Source organism: Heptranchias perlo, chromosome 6 (genome assembly GCF_035084215.1).
Source record: "Heptranchias perlo isolate sHepPer1 chromosome 6, sHepPer1.hap1, whole genome shotgun sequence".
Lineage (NCBI taxonomy): Eukaryota > Metazoa > Chordata > Chondrichthyes > Hexanchiformes > Hexanchidae > Heptranchias > Heptranchias perlo.
Window position 1 is genome coordinate 42,838,642 of NC_090330.1, and position 23,540 is coordinate 42,862,181.

General features: G+C 41.7%; 1 protein-coding gene across 1 annotated transcript in view; it reads right to left on the reverse strand.

The window, feature by feature from the left end:
- The window catches only part of mrps9 (mitochondrial ribosomal protein S9), a 99,353-nt gene that overhangs the window by 57,866 nt on the left and 17,947 nt on the right, over positions 1 to 23,540 (reverse strand). The window contains exons 3-4 of the mRNA XM_067986202.1: positions 14,764 to 14,826; positions 14,636 to 14,666 (exon numbers count right to left, since the gene is read on the reverse strand). Coding sequence (XP_067842303.1) covers positions 14,636 to 14,666; positions 14,764 to 14,826 — 94 coding nt within the window. The remainder of the gene's footprint in view (positions 1 to 14,635; positions 14,667 to 14,763; positions 14,827 to 23,540) is intronic.

A 23,540-nucleotide genomic window follows, 5' to 3' on the forward strand; every position in this document is an offset into this window, starting at 1 on the left:
TTAAACTAACTGGCCTGTAGTTTCCTGCTTTCTGTCTCCCTCCTTTCTTGAATAGAGGAGTTACTTTTGCTATTCTCCAATCTGATGGGACCCTTCCAGAATCTAGGGAATTTTGGAAAATTAATACCAATGCATCTACTATCTTTTCAGGCACTTCTTTTAAGACCCTAGGACGAAGTCCGTCAGGACCTGCGGGCTTGTCAGTTTTTAGTTCCAATAATTTTTTCAGAACCCTTTCCCTTGATGACCGTATTTGATGACTGACTGATTCATTTTAAATAAACAATTTTAAAATTAGGAACTGGTTCTTCATTTTTCACCAGAACTGTGGAATATCTTGCTCCAATATTTGGTTCTATGCACCTCTTTCAGGTGCAAGTAGAGATTGTGTCTGGTATAGTACGATTTGTCTCCTTTTGCCTTCAGTATACTATCAAATTCAAGCCACACTGGCCACAATTAATAAAAATGTACAACTTTTAAACTCAGAGATTTTTGCAGAGTTTCTGTAATAATTAACTTTCCCCAGAAAGAAAACCACTCCCCTGTGATTTTCATGTATAATATTTTTTTTTGTATCTAAAAATAGAAACTGACAATCAACCCTATAAACAAAACATTACGTCATGAGAATGTAGGATTGTTTAAATAGTAACCTTATTTTTTGCCTTCACAAATATCAATAGAAGATGAATAAGCCTCCAAATAACAGGTTTTCTGAGAACAGCCACATAAGAGAGAGATTTTTAAAATCTATATATTTGTGTGTGTTTTAAAGAGGGAGAGAAAAAAAAGTAAAGGAAAAATAAGAGACAGGCAGAGAAAATACAAGACCACATAAGGATAAAAAAGTAGAATTATTTTTTCAAAATCAAACACAATGACCAATGCAGTTTAGATTGGGTCCCTTTTTAATATTTCTTTAGTGTAATGTGCAGCTATTGCTCCACTTTGTGCAGAAGAATACATCTTCTGCAAGCATAGAGAAGCCTGTAAAGGATATTAGTTTGTACATATATGGGATCTAGTTAGGTTTTGGATATACTTATATGACTTTAGGGAATATTATTATAAGTCTACAGTGACCAAGGGAATAGATCAGAGCAGTTGTGACTTTATGAGGTTGGAAAGAAGGAAAAATAGTATTGTAAGTTTTAATATTGGTACTTAGCATCAGACCCCAGTATTGGCGTAGTGACAGTTATTAAACTCTGGTTCCATTTGTGATCTTGTTACATATCATTTGTCATTCTAACAATCTGATTTAATGGTCAAAGTAACAAAAATACCTTTTTTTAGGAGGCGATAACAGAGTTTCAGTTTGATGCTCTTCACATGCTCCATACATAAAAATAAGGCTTAAAAGGTACTTGGGTCAAGTTGTCATTTATTTTAAGTTAAAACAAAATACAGAACAGTACTGTTTAATTAAATAAGTATACATATGCTCAATTTAATTAAACTAAAGTATTAGGGCAGTGTAACAATTTGGGATTTAATCAAGCCAAATAGGAATAAGTCCATAATGACTGACATTGCCAATTAATCAGACGTAAGGAATCTTACAACACCATGTTATAGTCCAACAGTTTTATTTGAAAATCACAAGCCTCCGAAAGCTTGTGATTTTCAAATAAAACTGTTGGACTATAACCTGATGTTGTAAGATTCCTTACATTTGTCCACCCCAGTCCATCACCGGCATCTCCACATCACAATTAATCAGACAAAATGGGACGGTGGATAAATACATCATCTGATGCCACCAATCTTTGTGTCATCGGCAAACTTAGATATGAGACTTTCTATGCCTTCATCTAAGTCGTTAATAAATATTGTGAATAATTGAGGCCCCAAGACAGATCCCTGCGGGACTCCACTAGTCACATCCTGCCAATGTGAGTACCTTCCCATTATCCCTACTCTCTGTTGCCTTTCACTCAGCCAACTTCCTAACCAAGTCCATACGTTTCCCTCGATTCCATGGGCTTCTATCTTAGCTAACAATCTCTTATGTGGGACCTTATCAAATGCCTTCTGGAAGTCCATATAAATAACATCCATTGACATTCCCCTGTCCACTACTTTAGTCACCTCTTCAAAAAATTCAATCAGGTTTGTCAGGCACGACCTACCTTTCACAAATCCATGCTGGCTCTCTCTGATTAACTGAAAATTCTCGAGGTGTTCAGTCACCCTATCCTTAATTATAGACTCCAGCATTTTCTCCACAACAGATGTTAGGCTAACTGGTCTATAATTCCCCGGTTTCCCTCTCTCTCCTTTCTTAAAAAGTGGAGTGACATGTGCAATTTTCCAATCTAGAGGGACAGTTCCTGAATCTAGAGAACTTTGAACTCATGGCCTGACTCCACCCCTGCCTCAGCTCATCTGTTGCTGAAACCTTATCCATGCCTTTGTTACCTGTAGACTCGACTATTCCAATGCTCTCCTGGCTGGTCACCCACCTTGCATCCTCCGTAAACTTGAGCTCATCCAAAACTCTGCTGTCTGTATCCTAACTTGCACCTAGTCCTGTTCACCCATCACCCCTGTGCTCGCTGATCTGCATTGGCTCTCGGTCAGTCAACGCCTTGATTTTAAAATTCTCATCCTTGTTTTCAAATCCCTCCATGGCCTCGCCCCTCCCTATCTCTAACTTCCACCAGCCCTACAACCCTCAGAGATCTCTGCGCTCCTCCAATTCTGGCCTCTTGTGCATCCCCAATTTTCATCGCTCCACCATTGGCAGCCGTGCCTTCAGCTGCCAAGGCCCTAAACTCTGGAATTCCCTCCTTAAACCTCTTCGCCTCTCTCTTCTCCTTTAAGGGGCTCCTTAAAACCTACCTCTTTGACCAAGCTTTTGGTCACCTGTCCTAATATCTCCTTATGTGGCTCGGTGTCAAATTTTGTTTGATAACACTTCTATGAAGCACCTTGGGACTTTTTCCTACATTATACAAGTTGTTGTTGTTGATAGCTATTTGGGCAAAACACAGGGTACCACTGGCATCTGTGGTATTTTACCACAGCAAGACGTAGAGCAAGCGAAGAAAACTTGGGGGGGGGGGCGGAACCACAAAGGGTCAGTGTGGGGAATGAGTACGAGATGTTACGGATAAATGCTGTAGCAAAAATCTACTCCAAAACATCCTTAAGGACAGATTCAATAATACTAACCATGGCAAGAGGCCATCTTTCGGGTATATTACCTGATTTTGCATCTCCCTTTTCTTTACGCTATTCATTTCTGTGGCCAACAGGGACGTGATCTACTTCTAGGCCTTCAAATACCACTGAACCTGGTTGCTAGGTGTATTGTAGTCCATTTTTCACTCCCCCGGTGGCAAACACCCAATGGTAAATTTTGGACACACAACCTTACTCAACAGGAAGGCAGATCAAAGAATCCAGTCATACGTCACCACACCAGATTTGCAGTGCTGCCAATTCCAGGGCACAACCTTCTGTCTCACAACGGTACAGCTGAGATCCGGGTAGCCACAAAGTGCAGTAAATTCAACCTGCATCTTGCTAGTCATGATGCCACTTGTTGGTGCCTGAATGCTTGATTTTCCCAGTTTCTAATGTTAAGAGAAACAATTTTTCTATCTAAATAAAAAAACTGGGTGAGTGGGATTCATTACCATTGCCGAATCCCCCACCATCAACATCCTGGGGGACACCATTGACCAGAAACTAAACTGAACCAGCCACATAAATGCTGTGGCTAATAGAGCAGGTCAGAGGCTGGGTATTCTGCAGTGAGTGGTTCATCTCCTGACTCCCAAAATCCTCTCCACTTCCTACAAGGCACAAGTCAGGAGTGTGATGGAATACCTTCCACTTGTCTGGACCGGTTGCAGCTGCAACAACACTCAAGAAGTTCAACACCAACAGGACAAAGCATTCTGTCTGATCGGTATTTCATTCACTAGCCTAAACATCCACTCCCTCCACCACCAGCGTAACTTGGTTGCAATGTGTACTATCTACAGGATGCACAGCAGCAACTCGCCAAGGCTTCTTTGGCAGCACCTCCAAAACCCACAACTTCCACCACCCAGGAGGACAAGGGCAGCAGGTGCACGTGAACACCATTACCTGAAAGTTCCCCTTCAAGTCACACACCATCCTGACATGGACATGTATTGCCGTTCCTTCATTATCACTGGGTCAAAATCTTGAAATTCCCTAACTAACAGATTTGTGGGAGCATCTTCATCACATGGACTGCGTAGTTCAAGGTGGCCTACCACCCTCTTCTCAAAGGCAACGAGGGATGAGCAATAAATGCTAGCATTGTCAGTGATGCCCATTTCCCATGAATGGAAAAAAAAACTCTTTTCCCATCATTAAGAAAATCTCCAACATAAAGATAATTTTTGTATTTTTATAAATTTATAAATTATTGGGCTTTTAAAAAAAAATTATATTTTTTTGAATTGAATATCATGCTCAAGTCAAGAGATATCAGTACTTGGGAATGGGACATTAAAGAGAAAACTGCATCAACTCAGGCATAACACAGCAAGATGGAAAAGTAAAGATCTTACTTCTCAAGAACACCCCCACTGTAGCAGTGTGAATTTTTCCATTTTCAACACCAGCCATTACTGCAGCCTCTTATCACTGTAATTACCAATTAGCACTAAACAGTGGACAGTTCTGTGGGTCACAAAATATTGGGTTTGATCTGCTCAAATTAATTTTGCATAGGATCTGACAGCCAGGAATGGCAGATCATCATCCCACCAGACTTGGCTAGATTTTAACTCCAGTGCCAGATGTTAAAGGGACAATGTCTGACTAAGACTTTTTTTAAAAAAAAGAATGAAAGCATCTTTGCTACTTTTTATATAGAAATTTCAGGAAAAAAAAGATTTGAGAGCACAGAAATAGATGTGACTTTTTTTATTCCAATGTAATCAGAATACAACATTTCATGAACAGGTGAATGAGCAATAATTGAACCATGCAAATGGCAGATGGTTACTTGATCTATTCCCCTCCCCCACTCATAACACAGCATCTCCTAGTGGCAACGCAAATTCAAAGATCACAGCATGAGACTGTCAACAGTTTTTCCCATGAAAGAGCACAAGAAATTAGTCCTGGAGAGGTTCTGCACACAGTCATACATTGTGAAGTTTACTGTAGGCAGCTGATGGTTAAACTAGTGACTGTTTATGTAATGTTATGATCAGCAAAAAGACAATCTTCTGCACCTTCTATTTCATCTTTTCCTGCAGGAGCTGCAAGCACAGCAAATCCTAATTCCAGTCAAAACTAATGTAAGCAAAATACTACGAAGGCCACCAGTATAGCTATGCCCACTTAAATGTGAACAATTTTACAACACCAAGTTATAGTCCAGCAATTTTATTTTAAATTCACAAGCTTTCGGAGGCTACCTCCTTCCTCAGGTGAACGATGCGGTAAGGCCCCACGCACTGGAATTTCCTGCACATGCCCGTCCACCTCCCTCTCCTCTTTTAAGATCCTCCTTAAAACACACCCCTTTAACCAAGCATTTTGCAATCCCTCCTTATAGCATCCATAAATTTCTGATTCCACCTCTGTGAAACGCCTTGGAACGTTTTTCTGCATTAATGGCACCATATGAATGTAAGTTATTGTTGATGCTTTCTTCCGCCATCATTCTTAGATGCAAAGTTGTGCCAGAAGGTTGTCAATGTAACACCTCTGTTTAAAAAGGGAGAAAGGGATAAATCAGGTAATGATACACTAGTTAGCCTAACATCGATAACGGGTAAGCTTCCAGAGGCTATATGGAATAAAATTAGCACTCACCTAAAAAGGCATGGGCTAATAAAGCATACCTGGATGGATTTTTAAAAGGCAAGTTATGTCTGACAAATTTTAAAATTTAATGGAGTTCTTTGAAGAAATAATGGTTGTATTGATAAAGAAAATGCTATGGATGTTGTATATATGGATTTTTAAAAGACATTGATAAGATGCTACATGAAGGCTTGTTGATAAAATTAAGGCACAGATTAAAAGGGAGCGTGGCAAGATGGATAGCAAGTTGATTAAAGGGGTATTTGTCACCAACTATGTCCTCTTCCCTGCCCGATTCTACAGACTGCAAGCAACCTTGGCCTTCTGTTCAACCTAGAACTAAGCTTCAAAACCCATACCCTATCCATCACAAAGTCTGCTTACTTCAATTTCCATGACGTTACCTGATCCCACCTCTACTCTGCCCCTACAGCTGCCTAAATCATTATTCACATCTTTGTCGATCCTGCATTCTGCAACCTCCTCTCCATCTCAACTCTCCATAAACTCTAAATTGTCTAAAACTCCACCTGTTTTCCCTGCACAATCCTACCCTCATTCCTGAAGACTGCGGATTGAGTTCTGTTGCATTCCTAGCGACCTGAGTGAAGAAGTAGCTGGATTCTCTGCGTGGTGTGACTCACCTCCAGATCCCCTAAAGCCTCTCCACCACCTACAAGGCACAAGTCAGGAGTGTGATTGAATATTCTCCACTTGCTTGGATGGGTGCAGCTGTAATAGCACTCAAGAAGCTCAACACCATCCAGGACAAAAGCAATCCACTTGATCGGCAGCCCATCACCCACCTTAAACATCCAGTCCCTCCACCACTGGTGTACCGTAGCTGCAGTGTGTACTATCTACAGGATGCAATAAAGCAACTCGCCAAGGCTTCTCCAACTGCATCTCCCAAACCAGTGACCTACACCACCTAGGACAAGGGCGGCAGGTGCATGGGAACACCATCACCTCTTAAGTTCCCCTCCAAGTCACACACCGTCCTGACTTGGACAGATATTGGCATTCCTTCAATGGCGCTGGGTCAAAATCCTGAAACTCCCTACTTAACAGCTTCATCTTCACCACATGGAGTGTAGCGGTTCAAAACGAAGTCTTACCACCACCTTCTCAAGGGCAACTAAGGATGGACAATAAATGCTGGTCTTGCTAGTGACGCCCAATTCGGGGCCGGGGGGGGGGGGGGGGGAGGAGGCCCCAATTTGGGGCCGGGGGGAGGGGGCCCCAATTCGGGGCCCGGGGGGGGGGGTGGGTGGGGGCCCCAATTCAGGGTCGGGGGGGGGGGGGGGGGGGAGGAGGCCCCAATTCGGGGCCGGGGGGGGGGGGGGGGGGGAGGAGGAGGCCCCAATTTGGGGCCGGGCGGGGGAGGAGGCCCCAATTCGGGGCTGGGGGGGGAGGAGGCCCCAATTCGGGGCCGGGGGGGGGAGGAGGCTCCAATTCGGGGCCGGGGGGGGAGGAGGGAGTGTCCTCAGGACTGGGGGTTGAAAGGACATCGGGGCTGGGGAGGGAAGAGGGAGGCCATCGTGGCTGGGGGGAGCGGGGGGAAAGAGGTCAGCAAACGCGCTGGGTTGAGGGGGAAGTGGGGGTCAAAGAGGCTGCGATTGGCAGGGGGAGGCTGAAGCCTCCCCTAAGGTGCCAGGGAAGCACCCCGCTCCTCCTGGCCATTAAGGAATGCTGGAAAAGGCACTTACCTCGTGGAGCGAACAGCTCCCGCCTTCCTCTCACTGCCTGATATCCTGAAGCCTGAGAAACCCGCACAGCAGCAGTGAGTTTTAAAACAGGCTCCCAATTGCATGGTGACAGCATGATTCAAATATGTTAATGAAGTGTCCCGTCGCTCCATGGCAGGACACTCTGAGGCCCAATATCCACCGTCATAAGAAAGATGGCGGGCGCATGCGTAGCAGATTGAGGTCGCGCTCCCCATATTTAAGTCTTTAACTCCCTCCGATGCTCCCTACCTCACTCATCATGGGTGGAGGGGGGGTTAATATTGAGGCAATTGTGCCAGTGCCAGCTTTATGTTAAAGCAATCCAAAACTAGTCCCACTGCCCTACTCTCTCCCTATGGCCCTGTATCATCACCTGCTTCAAATATTTATGTCATTTTCCCTTAAAAGATGCAATAGTCTTTTCTTATTCAATCTACTAAAACCCTTCATAATTTTAAAAACTTCTATTAAATCTCCTCAGCCTATTCTGTAAATAGTCCCAGTATTTTAAATCTCACCTCCTAGCTTTAGTTTCCCTCTCTCGCATCACCCTGGTAAACCTGTACAATCCCTACAGCGTTAATGCGCTTTCTATAATGGGACATCCAAAACATAAAAAAATACGAACATTAGCAGGAGTAGGCCATACGGCCCCTCGAGCCTGCTCCATCATTCAATAAGATCAAGGCTGATCTTCTACCTCAACTCCACTTTCCCGCCCTATCCCCATATCCCTTGATTCCCTTAGAGTCCAAAAATCTATCAATCTCAGTCTTGAACACACTCAACGTCTGAGCATCCGCAGCCCTCTGGGGTAGAGAATTCCAAAGATTCATAACCCTCTGAGTGAAGGAATTGTTCCTCACCTCAGTCCTAATTGGCCAACCCCTTATCTTGAGACAATGACCCCTAGTTCTAGACTCTCCAGCCAGGGGAAACAGCATCTCAATGTCTACCCTGTCAAGCCCTCTAAGAATTTTATACGTTTCAATGAGTTCACCTCTCATTCTGCTGAACTCCAGAGAATATAGGCCCATTCTACTCAATCTCTCCTCATAGGACAACCCTCTCATCCCAGGAATCAATCTAGTGAACCTTTGTTGCACCCTTCTTAGACAAGTACATCCTTCCTTAGGTAAGGAGGCCAAACCTGTACAGAGTACTCCAGGTGTGGTCTCACCAGAGTCCTATATAATTACTCCTTACTCATATACTCCAATTGTAAACAATTTTACAACACCAAGTTATAGTCCAGCAATTTTATTTTAAATTCACAAGCTTTCGGAGGCTTCCTCCTTCGTCAGGTGAACGATGTGAAAATGAAATCCTCGAAATGAAATCGCATTTATAATTCACAGAACAATGCTTGGTGAGTACAGACAGTTTTTTCAACTGCCCGTTGCCAAGGCAATCAGTGTGCAGACAGACAGGTGTTACCTGCCAGGTCTCACAGAATATACAAATCACCAAAAAAAAACAACAAACAAAAAAAAACAGAGATAGAGAGGTAGAAACGTTGTAAAATTGTTTACAATTGTCAACCCCAGTCCATCACCGGCATCGCCATATCATATACTCCAATAACATACCACTTGCCTTCCTAATTGCTTGCTATACCTGCATATTAACTTTATGTGATTCGTGTTCAAGGACACCCAAATCCCTCTGAATACCAACATTTCTTAGTCTCTCACCTTTTAAAAAATATTCTGCTTTCCTATTCAAAGTGGATAATTTCACATTTCCCCACATTATATTCCATCTGCCACCTTCTCGCCCACTGACTTAACATGTCCATATCCCTTTGCAGCCTCTTTGCGTCCTCCTAACAGCTTACTTTCCCACCTAGCTTTGTACTGTCAGCAAACATGGATACATTACACTTGGTCCCCTCATCTAAACCATTGATATATATTGTAAACAGCTGAGGGCCAAGCACTGATCCTTGTGGCACCCCACTAGTTACAACCTGCCAACCTGAAAATGACCCATCTATTCCTACTCTCTGTTTTCTGTCTGTTAACCAATCCTCAATCCAGTCTAATATATTACTCCCAATCCCAGGAGCCCTAATCTTGTGTCACAACCTCTTGTGTAGCAGCTTATCGAATGCCTTTTGAAAATCCAAATATACTACATCCACTGGTTCCCCTTATCTACCCTGTTAATTACGCCCTCAAAAAATTCTAATAGATTTGTCAAACACGATTTTCCGTTCATAAAACCATGTTGACTCTGCCTAATGATATTATGATTTTCTAAGTGCCCTGTTACTACGTCCTTAATAATAGATTCTAGCATTTTCCCTACTACTGATGTCAGGCTAACTGCCTATAGTTCCCTGTTTTTTCTCTCCCTCCTTTCTTGAATAGCAAGGTTACATTTGCTACCTTCCAATCCATGGGGGCCATTCTAGAATCTAGGGAATTCTAAAAGATCAAAATCAATGCATCCACTGTCTCTGTAGCCACCTTTTTGTCGGCTTTCAGTCCCATTAATTTTTCCAGTACTTTTTCTTTGCTAATCTTAATTACTTTAAGTTCCTCACTCTTATTAGACCCTTGGCTCCCTACTCTTTCGAGTATGATTTTTGTGGCTTCTACTGTGAAGACACAAAAACTGCACACAATATTTGAACTGTGGCCTAACTAATATTTGTATAAATTTATGACTTCTTTACACTTGTACTCTATGCCCCCATTTAAGAAACCCAAAATGCAACAAAAATGGCTTTTTCTACCTGCACTCACACTGTCATGGAATCACTTATTTGAACCCCTAGTTCTACGACCATCCACTCAGCACATCTGCCCAGAGATCCAGGTATACCGTATCATCGGGCTTTCCCATATCCATTAGTGATGTCCTGTCCTCAAAGAAGTTGGTCAGGCAGGCTCGGTCCCTTTTGAAAACATACTGGCTTATTTTCATACAGGAAATCCTCAACTTTGCCACCAACAGCTGATTCTATTATTATAAGAAGTTCTGATACAAGACTACTGGATTTGTAGTTAGGCGACAAAACAAATATGGTTTTCTTGAAAATAGTTACCAGATTGGCTTATTTCCTATCCAACAGGACCTCTCCTGTATTCAATGACTCCCTCATGGTGACCATCAACACTTTGTACATTCCATTCCTAGTCTCAAATAGCACCCCTGGGTCTATTGCATCGTGACCTGGGGATTTATTAGATTTGAATCCTTTAGGATGTCCCTGCATGTGATAACAAAAAAAATTGAGTTTACTTGTTAATCACCTATGATGAGCGGCACGTTTCAAGCACCTTTAGTGAAGAATTCCAGGTTTAGTATGTTAACCACTTTAGTTCCTCTTCAGTTTCAAAAGGAAAAAAAAGGTAATATAAACAAACTGGCTCAACTGTATAGCAAAACAATTTACAATGTGTGCTGTACAATCCAGTGCATGACTTGCAACTTCAAATAGGGTTTAAAAAAATATTCAAAACACTTAAGCACAAATTATGCAATAATGTCTTTTTGCCCAGTCATGGCATAACCATATAAATTTACAACAACTTGCATTTGTATAGTGCCTTTAAATTAGTAAAACGTCCCAAGGCACTTCACAGGAGTGAAATCAGACAAAACTTTACAACACAAAAGGTGGCCATTCGGCCCATTATGTCCATGCTGGCTCTTTGTTAGAGGAATCCAATACTAATCCCACTGCTGCATTCTCTTCCCATAACTCTATGTTCCTCTGCTTCAAATATTTATCTGCTTATCCCTTGCAAGATGCAGTCGTCTCCACCTCAACTATTCCGTATTGCAGAGCAATCCATGTTAATTGTATCATTTGATTTATATCAATTAGTGTTAATTGTATTCAGGTGGTGTATGTCAATTCGGAACTCTCGTATCCTTTTTATATGAGAGCTTATCCAAACTGTGGGGTGTGTGTAAGGGGTATTTCTGTGAATAAAGGCTTGGAAGCAACTGAAGACCAGGCTCTAGTATTCTATCCTTCACCACTTGGCTATCCAATTTATAACAATCTTTGCTCTAATAACTCTGTAAAGACATTTCTCTTATCCTCTTTCCTCACTCTCAGTGACCATTTTAAATTGATAACTTCTCGTCACTGACTTTCCAACCAAAGGAAATAGGTTTTCTCTATGTACTCTTATAAAAACCTATCATTTAAAATACTTTTATTAAATCTCCTCTTGGCTTTCTCTGTCCCAGTGGAAATAGTCCAAGTAGTTCAAGTCTCTCCTCATAACTATGAATCACACTTTGAGTTTTGCCCTTCCCTCCAGCCCAGTGTAAGTGGGGAGGAGGAGAGGGAGAAACACCTAAGAACAAAACAAAAACCATACCACCTTCAAAATCACTGTGGGACATACAGTTTACAAAAATGCTTTGATCCATGATTTAGTTTTTAAATTGGCATTGAGCATAAATAAAACTCAATATGCAATGGCTTCATACAACTCATTATGAAATGTTCCTAATTTAATTAGTGTGTAAATTAAATTTCTTTTGTACCAATAGATTCCCCTCAAAATAAGTCTAGCACACACCTTTGACTGCAAGAAAAGAATTAAAGCTGGAAATTCTTCTATCACTTTTTAGCCAGATGACACGTTTCTATCATAGTTACAATGCGATGGTTTGTTTGCATTTAACTGCCATAGGAGATAGTAGGAAATTTTTCCAAAACTGTAACAAAATCTTTCAAGAAACATGACAAAGCACTTTACTAAAATTTAAATTAAAATCCCCAAACCAATGAGTTTGCAAACCCTTAGTAATCTGTGCCCAACCACTCATTATTTTATTATAATAAAAAAGGGAAATATATTTTACTGCATGGTCAACAACAAAAACTTGCATTTACATAGCGCCTTTAATGTTGTAGAGCATCCCATGGCGCTTCACAGGAGCGTTATCAATCAAAATTTGACACCGGGCTGCATAGGGAGATATAAGAACAGGTGGCCAAAAGCTTGGTTAAAGAGGTAGGTTTTAAGGAGCATCTTAAAGGAGAAGAGGTAGAGAGGCGGAGAGGTTTAGGGAGGGAATTCCAGAGTTTAGGGCCTAAGTAGCTGAAGGCACGGCTGCCAATGGTGGAGTGATTAAAATCGGGGATGTGCAAGAGGACAGTATTGGAAGAGCGCAGAGATCTTGGAGGGTTGTAGGGCTGGAGGAAGTTACAGATATAGGGAGGGGCGAGGCCATGGGGGGATTTGAAAACAAGGAAGAGAATTTTAAAATCGAGGCGTTGCTGGACCAAGAGCCAATGTGGGTCAGCGAGCAGAGGAGTGATGGGTGAACAGGATTTGGTGCGAGTTTGGATATGGACAGCAGAGTTTTGGATGAGCTCAAGTTTATGGAGGGTGGACGATGGGAGGCTGGCCAGAAGAGCACTGGAGTAGTCAAGTCTAGAGGTAACAAAGGCACGGATGAGGGTATAAGCAGATGAGCTGAGGCAGGGGTGGAGGCGGGCGATATTATGGAAGTGGAAGTAGACTGTCTTGGTGATGGACCAGATAAGTGGTCGGAAGCTCATCGCAGGGTCAAATAGGGCGCCAAGGTTGCTAACAGTCTGGTGCAGCCTCAGACAGTGGCCAGGGAGAGGAATGTAGTCGGTGGCTAGGGAACGGAGTTTGTGGTGGGGACCGAAGACAATGGCTTCGGTCTTCCCAATATTTAGTTGGAGGAAATTTCTGCTCATCAAATACTGGGTGACGGACAAGCAGTGTGACAAATCAGAGACAGTGGAGGGGTCGAGGGAGGTGGTGGTGAGGTAGAGCTGGGTGTTGTCAGCGTACACGTGGAATCTGACATTGTGTTTTCAGATGGTGTCGCTGAGGGGCAGCATGTAGATGAGAAATAGGAGGGGGCCAAGATAGATCCTTGGGGGATTCCAGAAGTAATGGTGCAGGAGCGGGAAGAGAAGCCATTGCAGGTGATTCTTTGGCTATGACTGGATAGATAAGAATGGAACCTGGTGAGCGCAGTCCTAGCTGGCCGACGGAGGAGAGGTGTTGGAGGAGGAAGGTGTGATCAGCCGTGTCAAAAGTTGCAGACAGGTTCGAAGGATGAGGAGGGATCGTTTACCATGGTCTCAGTCACATAAAATGTCATTTGTGACTTTGATAAGGGCCGTTTCAATACTGTGGCAGGGGCGGAAATCTGATTGGAGAGATTCAAACATGAAGTTGCGGGAAAGTTGGGCACAGATTTGGGAGGCGACAACACATTCAAGGACTTTGGAGAGGAAAGGGAGGTTGGAGATGGGGTGGTAGTTTTAGGGCCAGAGGGGTCAAGGGTAGTCACAATTCTAAATGTTATAAAAGGGTACTTTGGGTGCCATTATGGGTGCGCATTGAAGTAAAAATCATTTGGGAGTCTTGTTCTGACTGCAGTCTGAAGTGTGCTAAAGCTAAGCAGTGTGACAGCCTCTTCAGGTGGCCTTCTTACATTGAGTTTGCACCTGGTGAATTAAAAATTATCCACCCAAAGAGCGTACGTCCATCTGGGCCTACTTCCAAGCATATATATGTGCACAGCTACTTTGTCACTCATCTCAATGTGGCCCCAGTAAAGCATAGATGCCAACTACACATCATACTGCTTTGCGATCAGTAGTTGAAATACAAGTGAAACCTAACAATGCCTTTGGAACTACTGGTTAGAAGCAACTTAGAAGCAGTCATTTTATGTAGAACTCTCCATCATGCGACATCTGGAATTGGAATAGTGGACTGTGGGCAGAATTCCCATTCATGTCATGGCAACGGATTTGTACACAAAATGATTGCTCTCAGGCAGCCTTTGATCAGCAGTGCTACAGCAGAGACACAGCAACAATGGATAACAGACACATGATAAAGTAGGTACGTCTTCCTTTAGGATTATGGAATAATTCAGTGGAAAGGATTGTAGTAAGTAGACAACACAGTAGAGCACACCAATGAACAGATGGCAGCTGTGTTTGTAATTTAAAACAATGAATAAATGACATTAGGATGTACATTATAAGTCTATGGTCATCTATATTCATGTTATAAAGAGTGATCAACACTGCTCCCTCTTCTCACCACCCTTTATTTAAAAAAATATAGTCTTACCCCTCTGTTTTGGAAAGACCGTCAAAGGATGCTGCAATTAATCAGACACATTAGAATCAGCAAATATAAATAAGCAGATAATAAATTAATCAAAGTAGAATCTTGGAATCATAAAACATTTTCATTACCTTCATGATCGGCCTAGCCTTCTTGTCAAACAAACCAGATGGGAATAGGTATCTGATAGCTCTCTGGAACAAAGATGATAAATAAATCAATGCCCACAGTATTACAACATTTTTTGTGCAAATACATTAGTGTCAGTTTTGCATGAACTGACAGAAATAATTCTTTTAAGCACCCTTCCCCTCAAGTTAGAGATTATTTAACTTTTTAACATCTGACTGAAGTGCTCAATGTTAACACTGAATCATGTTACATGTTCATCCCCATTGACATGGAGGAGCAAAGACTTTACATCTTAATAAAATCACAACGTTATAAGCAGAAAGGGTTATACCACCAAAATAAAAACAATTTTGAAACATGGCCACTTCGGCAAAGTACTGGAGGCCACAGGTTCCTGTGGAATTATACCCTAACATGAGTCACTAATTTCAGGAGAGGAGCAGTTAGGAGATAAAGATTAGAGCAAAAATTTCTTACAGGTGCACAAACAATTTATGTGCTGTGTGAGGCACCCCATTACAGAAAGGGCATTAAAGCCATAGAGAGCTTACAGTGCAGATTGACCAGGATGATGCCAGGAAACTAGAGTTCTGAGGAAAGACTTGAAATATTGGGACTATTTCCACTGAAGCAGAGAAGATTAAGACAGGATTTAATAAAGGTTTTTAAAATTAAGGATTATTTTGATAATGTGAATAGGGGAAGAATATTTTCCTCTGGTTAGAGAATCTATGACAAGAGGTCATCGATTTAAAATTGGAGATGATAGAAATTTCTTTAAACAGAGAGTTGTCAGAGCATGGAATGCTTTGCCACAGGCAGTAGTCAAGGCAGAGACTACAGTGCTTTTTAAGGGAAATGTAGATAAATATTTGAGTAGATGATGATATTATTCTATGAGGAGAAAGCAGGGCAGTGGGATTAGTTTTGGATTGCTCTAGCAAAGTCAATGGGCCAAATGACCACCTTCTGTGCTGTAAACTTGGATGTATGGTTCTATGTGCAGTTATCAGCAGATTTATTTGTGTAATGTTTTAAGATACACTGGTGGCAAGTCAGTATACCAATGTACACGCAAACACACACACATACATAGAAACAAATGAAAAAGAAAAATATCATAAAATATATATATAATTTCATATAAGGTGACTTTAGAAACAAAAAAGTTTTAAAAAAACACAATCAGAAGAAAATGTGGCAGGCCTAGGCAGGATGCATCCTGTTTAAATTGATCAGAAATGTTATGATATTTTTCTATTTCATTTGTAACTGTGTCTAGTATTGTAACAATTTAAAAAGGTTTATGTTGACAGCTGTCTGGAAGAGAACTGAGAGGATACAACTATCAGGAAAGACAGAACAGGCTGAAGCTCTTTTCTCTAGAAAAGAGAAGACTGAGTGAGGTCTTGAAAATTATGAAGGGGTGAGACAGGGTAGACATAGAGAAGATGTTTCCACTTGTAGGGGCTATAATTATAAGATAGTCACTGATAAATCCAATAAGGAATTCAGGAGAAATTTCTTTACTCGGAGAGTGGTGAGAATATGGAACTCGCTTCCACAAGAAGTGGTTGTGGCAAATAGCATTGATGCATTTAAGGGGAAGCTAGATAAGTACATGAGGAAGAAAGGAATAGAAAGATATGTCGATAGGGTGAGAAGAAGTAAATACAGTGGGACGAGGTTCATGTGGAGCATAAACACCGGCATAAACTGGTTGGGCCGAATGACCTGATTCTGTGCTGTAAATACTATGTAATGTAATTCTATGCCAATGTCCAAATCATCTTTATACATATATATATATATATATATATATATATATATATATCTGTCTTATTTGTCCAACTGGTCTATAGTTACCTGCTTTATCCTTTCCTTCCTTGTTGAACAAAGGTGTTATATTGGCTACCCTCCAGTCTTATGGCACAATTTGCATATTTAAGGAGGATTGAAAAATTGGGACCAGAGGTTCTGCAATCTCCTCTCTCTCTCTCTCTCTCTCTCTTTTTCCAATAGCCTGATGACTTATCTTATATATATGGAGAATGAAAATGAACACAGTATTGACTCCTGGAGTATGCCAGTTCCAACCCTTCTTGAATCTGTGCAACATTCATTTAGCTTTCCTGATTACTGTGCGTCAACTAACTTCCTACCCTTGCTGCTACATTTCCTCTAATATCAAAAGCCTAAATGTTTCTAACAAGCCTATTGTACGACACCTTGTTAAAGGTGTTCTGAAAATCCATATACATTACATCTACTGCACTCTTTATCTACATGATCAAGTCACTTCAAGAAGTTCAAATTCATCAAACATGACTAGGTTTTAACAAATCAATGCTGACTGTCTTTGATTAATGCTTGCATTTATAGAATCATAGAAGTTTACAACATGGAAACAGGCCCTTCGGCCCAACATGTCCATGTCGCCCAGTTTATACCACTAAGCTAGTCCCAATTGCCTGCACTTGGCCCATATCCCTCTATACCCATCTTACCCAAGTAACTGTCCAAATGCTTTTTAAAAGACAAAATTGTACCCGCCTCTACTACTGCCTCTGGCAGCTCGTTCCAGACACTCACCACCCTTTGAGTGAAAAAATTGCCCCTCTGGACCCTTTTGTATCTCTCCCCTCTCACCTTAAATCTATGCCCCCTCGTTATAGACTCCCCTACCTTTGGCAAAAGATTTTGACTATCTACCTTATCTATGCCCCTCATTATTTTATAGACTTCTATAAGATCACCCCTAAACCTCCTGCTCTCCAGGGAAAAAAGTCTCAGTCTATCCAACCTCTCCCTATAAGTCAAACCATCAAGTCCCGGTAGCATCCTAGTAAATCTTTTCTGCACTCTTTCTAGTTTAATAATATCCTTTCTATAATAGGGTGACCAGAACTGTACACAGTATTCCAAGTGTGGCCTTATTAATGTCTTGTACAACTTCAACAAGACATCCCAACTCCTGTATTCAATGTTCTGACCAATGAAACCAAGCATGCTGAATGCCTTCTTCACCACCCTATCCACCTGTGACTCCACTTTCAAGGAGCTATGAACCTGTACTCCTAGATCTCTTTGTTCTATAACTCTCCCCAACGCCCTACCATTAACGGAGTAGGTCCTGGCCCGATTCGATCTACCAAAATGCATCACCTCACATTTATCGAAATTAAACTCCATCTGCCATTCATCGGCCCACTGGCCCAATTTATCAAGATCCCGTTGCAATCCTAGATAACCTTCTTCACTGTCCACAATGCCACCAATCTTGGTGTCATCTGCAAACTTACTAACCATGCCTCCTAAATTCTCATCCAAATCATTAATATAAATAACAAATAACAGCGGACCCAGCACCGATCCCTGAGGCACACCGCTGGTCACAGGCCTCCAGTCTGAAAAATAACCCTCTACAACCACCCTCTGTCTTCTGTCGTCAAGCCAATTTTGTATCCAATTGGCTACCTCACCTTGGATCCCGTGAGATTTAACCTTATGTAACAACCTACCATGCGGTACCTTGTCAAAGGCTTTGCTAAAGTCCATGTAGACCACGTCTACTGCACAGCCCTCATCTATCTTCTTGGTTACCCCTTCAAAAAACTCAATCAAATTCGTGAGACATGATTTTCCTCTCACAAAACCATGCTGACTGTTCCTAATCAGTCCCTGCCTCTCCAAATGCCTGTAGATCCTGTCTCTCAGAATACCCTCTAACAACTTACCCACTACAGATGTCAGGCTCACCGGTCTGTAGTTCCCAGGCTTTTCCCTGCCGCCCTTCTTAAACAAAGGCACAACATTTGCTACCCTCCAATCTTCAGGCACCTCACCTGTAGCTGTCGATGATTCAAATATCTCTGCTAGGGGACCCGCAATTTCCTCCCTAACCTCCCATAACGTCCTGGGATACATTTCATCAGGTCCCGGAGATTTATCTACCTTGATGCGCGTTAAGACTTCCAGCACCTCCCTCTCTGTAATATGTACACTCCTCAAGACATCACTATTTATTTCCCCAAGTTCCCTAACATCCATGCCTTTCTCAACCGTAAATACCGATGTGAAATATTCATTTAGGATCTCACCCATCTCTTGTGGTTCCGCACATAGATGACCTTGTTGATCCTTAAGAGGCCCTACTCTCTCCCTAGTTACTCTTTTGCCCTTTATGTATTTGTAGAAGCTCTTTGGATTCTCTTTTGCCTTATCTGCCAAAGCAATCTCATGTCCCCTTTTTGCCCTCCTGATTTCTCTCTTAACTCTACTCCGGCAATCTCTGTACTCTTCAAGGGATCCACTTGATCCCAGCTGTCTATGCATGTCATATGCCTCCTTCTTCTTTTTGACTAGGGCCTCAATCTCCCGAGTCATCCAAGGTTCCCTACTTCTACCAGCCTTGCCCTTCACTTTATAAGGAATGTGCTTACCCTGAACCCTGGTTAACACACTTTTGAAAGCCTCCCACTTACCAGACGTCCCTTTGCCTGCCAACAGACTCTCCCAATCAACTTCTGAAAGTTCCTGTCTAATACCATCAAAATTGGCCTTTCCCCAATTTAGAATTTTAACTTTTGGGCCAGACCTATCCTTCTCCATAGCTATCTTAAAACTAATGGAATTATGATCATTTGTCCCAAAGTGATCCCTCACTAACACTTCTGTCACCTGCCCTTCCTTATTTCCCAAGAGGAGGTCAAGTTTTGCCCCCTCTCTAGTCGGGCCATCCACATACTGAATGAGAAATTCCTCCTGAATACACTCAACAAATTTCTCTCCATCCAAGCCCCTAATGCTATGGCTGTCCCAGTCAATGTTGGGAAAGTTAAAGTCCCCTACTATTACCACCCTATTTTTCTTGCAGCTGTCTGTAATCTCCTTACATATTTGCTCCTCAATTTCCCGTTGACTATTTGGGGGTCTGTAGTACAATCCTATCAAAGTGATCTCTCCCTTCTTATTTTTCAGTTCTACCCATATAGACTCAGTGGGCGAACCCTCGGATATATCCCCTCTCACTACTGCCGTGATGTTCTCCCTAATCAAGAACGCAACTCCCCCTCCTCTCTTACCTCCTGCTCTATCTTTCCTATAGCATCTGTACCCTGGAACATTGAGCTGCCAGTCCTGCCCCTCCCTTAGCCATGTTTCAGTAATAGCTATAACATCCCAGTCCCATGTACCCATCCATGCCCTGAGTTCATCTGCCTTGCCCATCAGACTTCTTGCATTGAAATAAATGCAGTTTAATCTAGACTTCCCTTGGTCTTTGCCCTGCTTTCTCAGACCATCTGTCCGGTCATGTTTTGTACACTCTCCCTTACTGCCTTTTGTTTCTGTCACCACTTTACTTCCCACTGACTTCCTGCATCGGTTCCCATCCCCCTGCCACATTAGTTTAAACCCTCCCCAACAGCACTAGCAAACACTCCCCCTAGGACATTGGTTCCAGTCCTGCCCAGATGCAGACCGTCCAATTTGTACTGGTCCCACCTCCCCCAGAACCGGTTCCAATGGCCCAGGAATTTGAATCCCTCCCTCTTGCACCATCTCTCAAGCCACGTATTCATCCTAGCTATCCTGTCGTTCCTACTCTGACTAGCCCGTGGCACTGGTAGCAATCCTGAGATTACTACCTTTGAGGTCCTACTTTTAGTTTAACTCCTAACTCCCTAAATTCAGGTTGTAGGACCTCATCCCGTATTTTACCTATATCGTTGGTACCTATATGCACCACGGCAACTGGCTGTTCACCCTCCCCCTCCAGAATGTCCTGCAGCCGCTCCGAGACATCCTTGACCCTTGCACCGGGGAGGCAACATACCATCCTGGAGTCTCGGTTGCGTCCGCAGAAACGCCTGTCTATTCCCCTTACAATCGAGTCCCCTAAAGGCTCACATTTCTAAAGGCTCACTAATTTCATCTCCAATTATCGATTCTAAGAATTTGTCCCAACTAAAATTAGACTAACTAGTCTATAGTTACCTGCTTTATCCTTTCTTCCCTTGTTGAACAAAGGTATTTACATTGGCTACCCTCCAGTCCTATGGCACAATTTGCATATTTAAGGAGGATTGAAAAATTGGGACCAGAGGTTTTGCTATCTCCTCTCTGACTTCTTTCAACTGCCTGGAGGCATGCCATGAGGGCCTGGTGAAGTATCGACCTTGAATTCTACTAAAAAAAATTAAGAACCAATTTATTAACCCTAACAATTTTCCATATCCTCCTCTAGTACACCTACATTCTCACTTCCACCATCATTTGTAAAAACTGATGCAAAATTTTTTAATAGCTCTACCATACCATCATCATTCACAATTAGATGCCCTCCTTTGCAGAGTGGTTCTAACCTCTCAAACTAATGTTTTACTTTTTAAATGCTTATAAAAGTAATTATTTCCCATTATATTATCTGCTAGTCTTTTTTAATATTCCCTTTTGGCCCTTCTAATCTCCCTTTTCACCTCCCTACTACACTTTCTATATTCCTCATGATTATCTTTAATATTGCTGATCCTAATTTTATCATTTGCTTCTTTTTTAAATTTCAGTTTAGTTTTAATCTATCCATGGAACTCTATACTTTGATGCACCACTTCACTTTATAGGAATATTTTTATTTTGCACACTATCCATTTCATAATTGATGATTTCCCATTGCTCATCTCTCAACCCTAACTTTTCTGCTGCGTTAGTTTGGGCCAGATTCCTTTTTTTCTTGCTGAACTTTGTGTTTTTCCAGTTCAGCACCCATATCCTTGACTTTTCATTATCCTTCCCTATTCTTACATTGAACCTATGTTATGGTCACTATTTCCCAATTGTTTTCCAAGTATCACATCAGCTAATTACTCCACTTAATTTCCAAAGCTAAATTAAGCAATGCTTTTTCTCCTTGTTGGACTAGAAACATACTGATCCAGGAAGCAGTCCTGGATGCATTCTAAAAAGCATTCCCCATTTTGACCACACACACTACCTAGGGATAGTTACCATCAGCCATGTGGTTCTTGCATATCTCTGAACTATCTGCAGGTCTGATCCCTGCCTTATATCCACTGTTTGACAGCCTGTAATGGACACAAAGAATTTCTTAATGCGATTCATATGGATTCTGTCTTAACACGACCCCCTTGGACATTCCTATGTTCTAGCGCTGTGATGGAATCCTTTACTAATACTGCCACACACACCCTATTTCCCCTCCCTATCTATCCTGAAAGTATTGTAACCAGGAATATTAAATTCCCAGTCCTGACCAATTTAAGCCACATTATAGCATCTATACAAAATCTTTCTATAGTTATTAATGCTTCTTGCTCTCCATTTAAAAAAAAATGCTTTGGGCATTCACAGATACATAACTGAATCCTGATTCCAATTTTTTCGAATGTTCATTCTTAATTTGTTTCCTGGTTTCCTCATTTAATTTTTTGATATCCCTTGTCCTGTCCACAACTCCATTTCTATCTTTCACTGCCTCAAAGCTTCTTAATTTTATTTTCTCCTCTGATAATATTTTCTCACTATTTATTTCAGCTAAACCTCCTACTTCTATTCCATCAATTTTATTAATGCAGATCTCTCTTTTTTCTCAAATGTACACTTTCCTACCCCCTAAATTAATTTAAATCCTCTTGTTGTTCCAGAACTGGCTCCAATGCCCCAAGGATGTGAACCCTTCACTCCTACGCCAGTCCTGTAGCCACATTAACATTTATAATCTTCCTCTTCTTAAGATGTCTAGTGTGTAGTTCAGGAATCAATCCAGAGATTACCCCATACATATGAAATTGACGGGTAGGAAAAGACCAATTGGTCCATCAAGCCTGCCCCAAATGTTCATATGTAAGAACCTAACTCCACTTACTCACTTCACAAAATGATTAATTATAGAAAGAAAACTCTTGTTCAACTGCACTCCAAGGCTAAACTCCATACTCTTCTTCCCTTTCACACGCCACTAGCCTCTGACAGCTTGAATACTTCACTTAACTCCCTTGTGCATACAGATTATCCTCACAGCAACTCCCAGTGTATGCCAGAAGATTAAAATCTCACAATTACAACTAAAGTCTTAGCATTAATCTTTTTTATAACATCCCACAGCAGAATAGCCACCTTTTCATTTTGCAGCAACCTGCACATATTCTTGCTACTAACTTTTGCCCTTTTCTATCTCCCCTATTCATCCGAAGACATTCAGTTGCAATTCTCAACCCCGCCTCTAAGCAACATATAAATCTTCCTTGACAAACAGCGCCACCCCCACCTCCTTATTTTCCATCTCCATCCTTCCTGAAGCACACATACTCCAGCAAATTTGTTCCTCACTAATCCTCTTCCTTCAGCGGGGTATCAGTGACTCCTATATCTATTACCTATTTACTGTCACTTCTAACCCATCCATTTTATTTCTTATGCTGTCATGTAAAAACATCTTCAATCATTCCTTATCCTCCTTTCTATATCTACATGACTCCGTCCTAATAATCAGATCATACAGTTATCCCCTCGCTCAATTTCCTACTTTAAATAATTCCCAACTGTTTTATTTATCCTAGCAACAAATGTGAATGCACCCTCTTGGATTAGCTGGAGGTTGTCCTGACAGTAAAACCTTCCCATTCCCCAATAGTCGTCTCAGTGGCCCAATAATTTGAATTCTTCATTGTATATCATGTGTTGATCCAAACATTGATCTGTCAAATCTGTCTCTCAATATAAAACTATTAGCAGGCAGTAAGAATTGCAAAACACT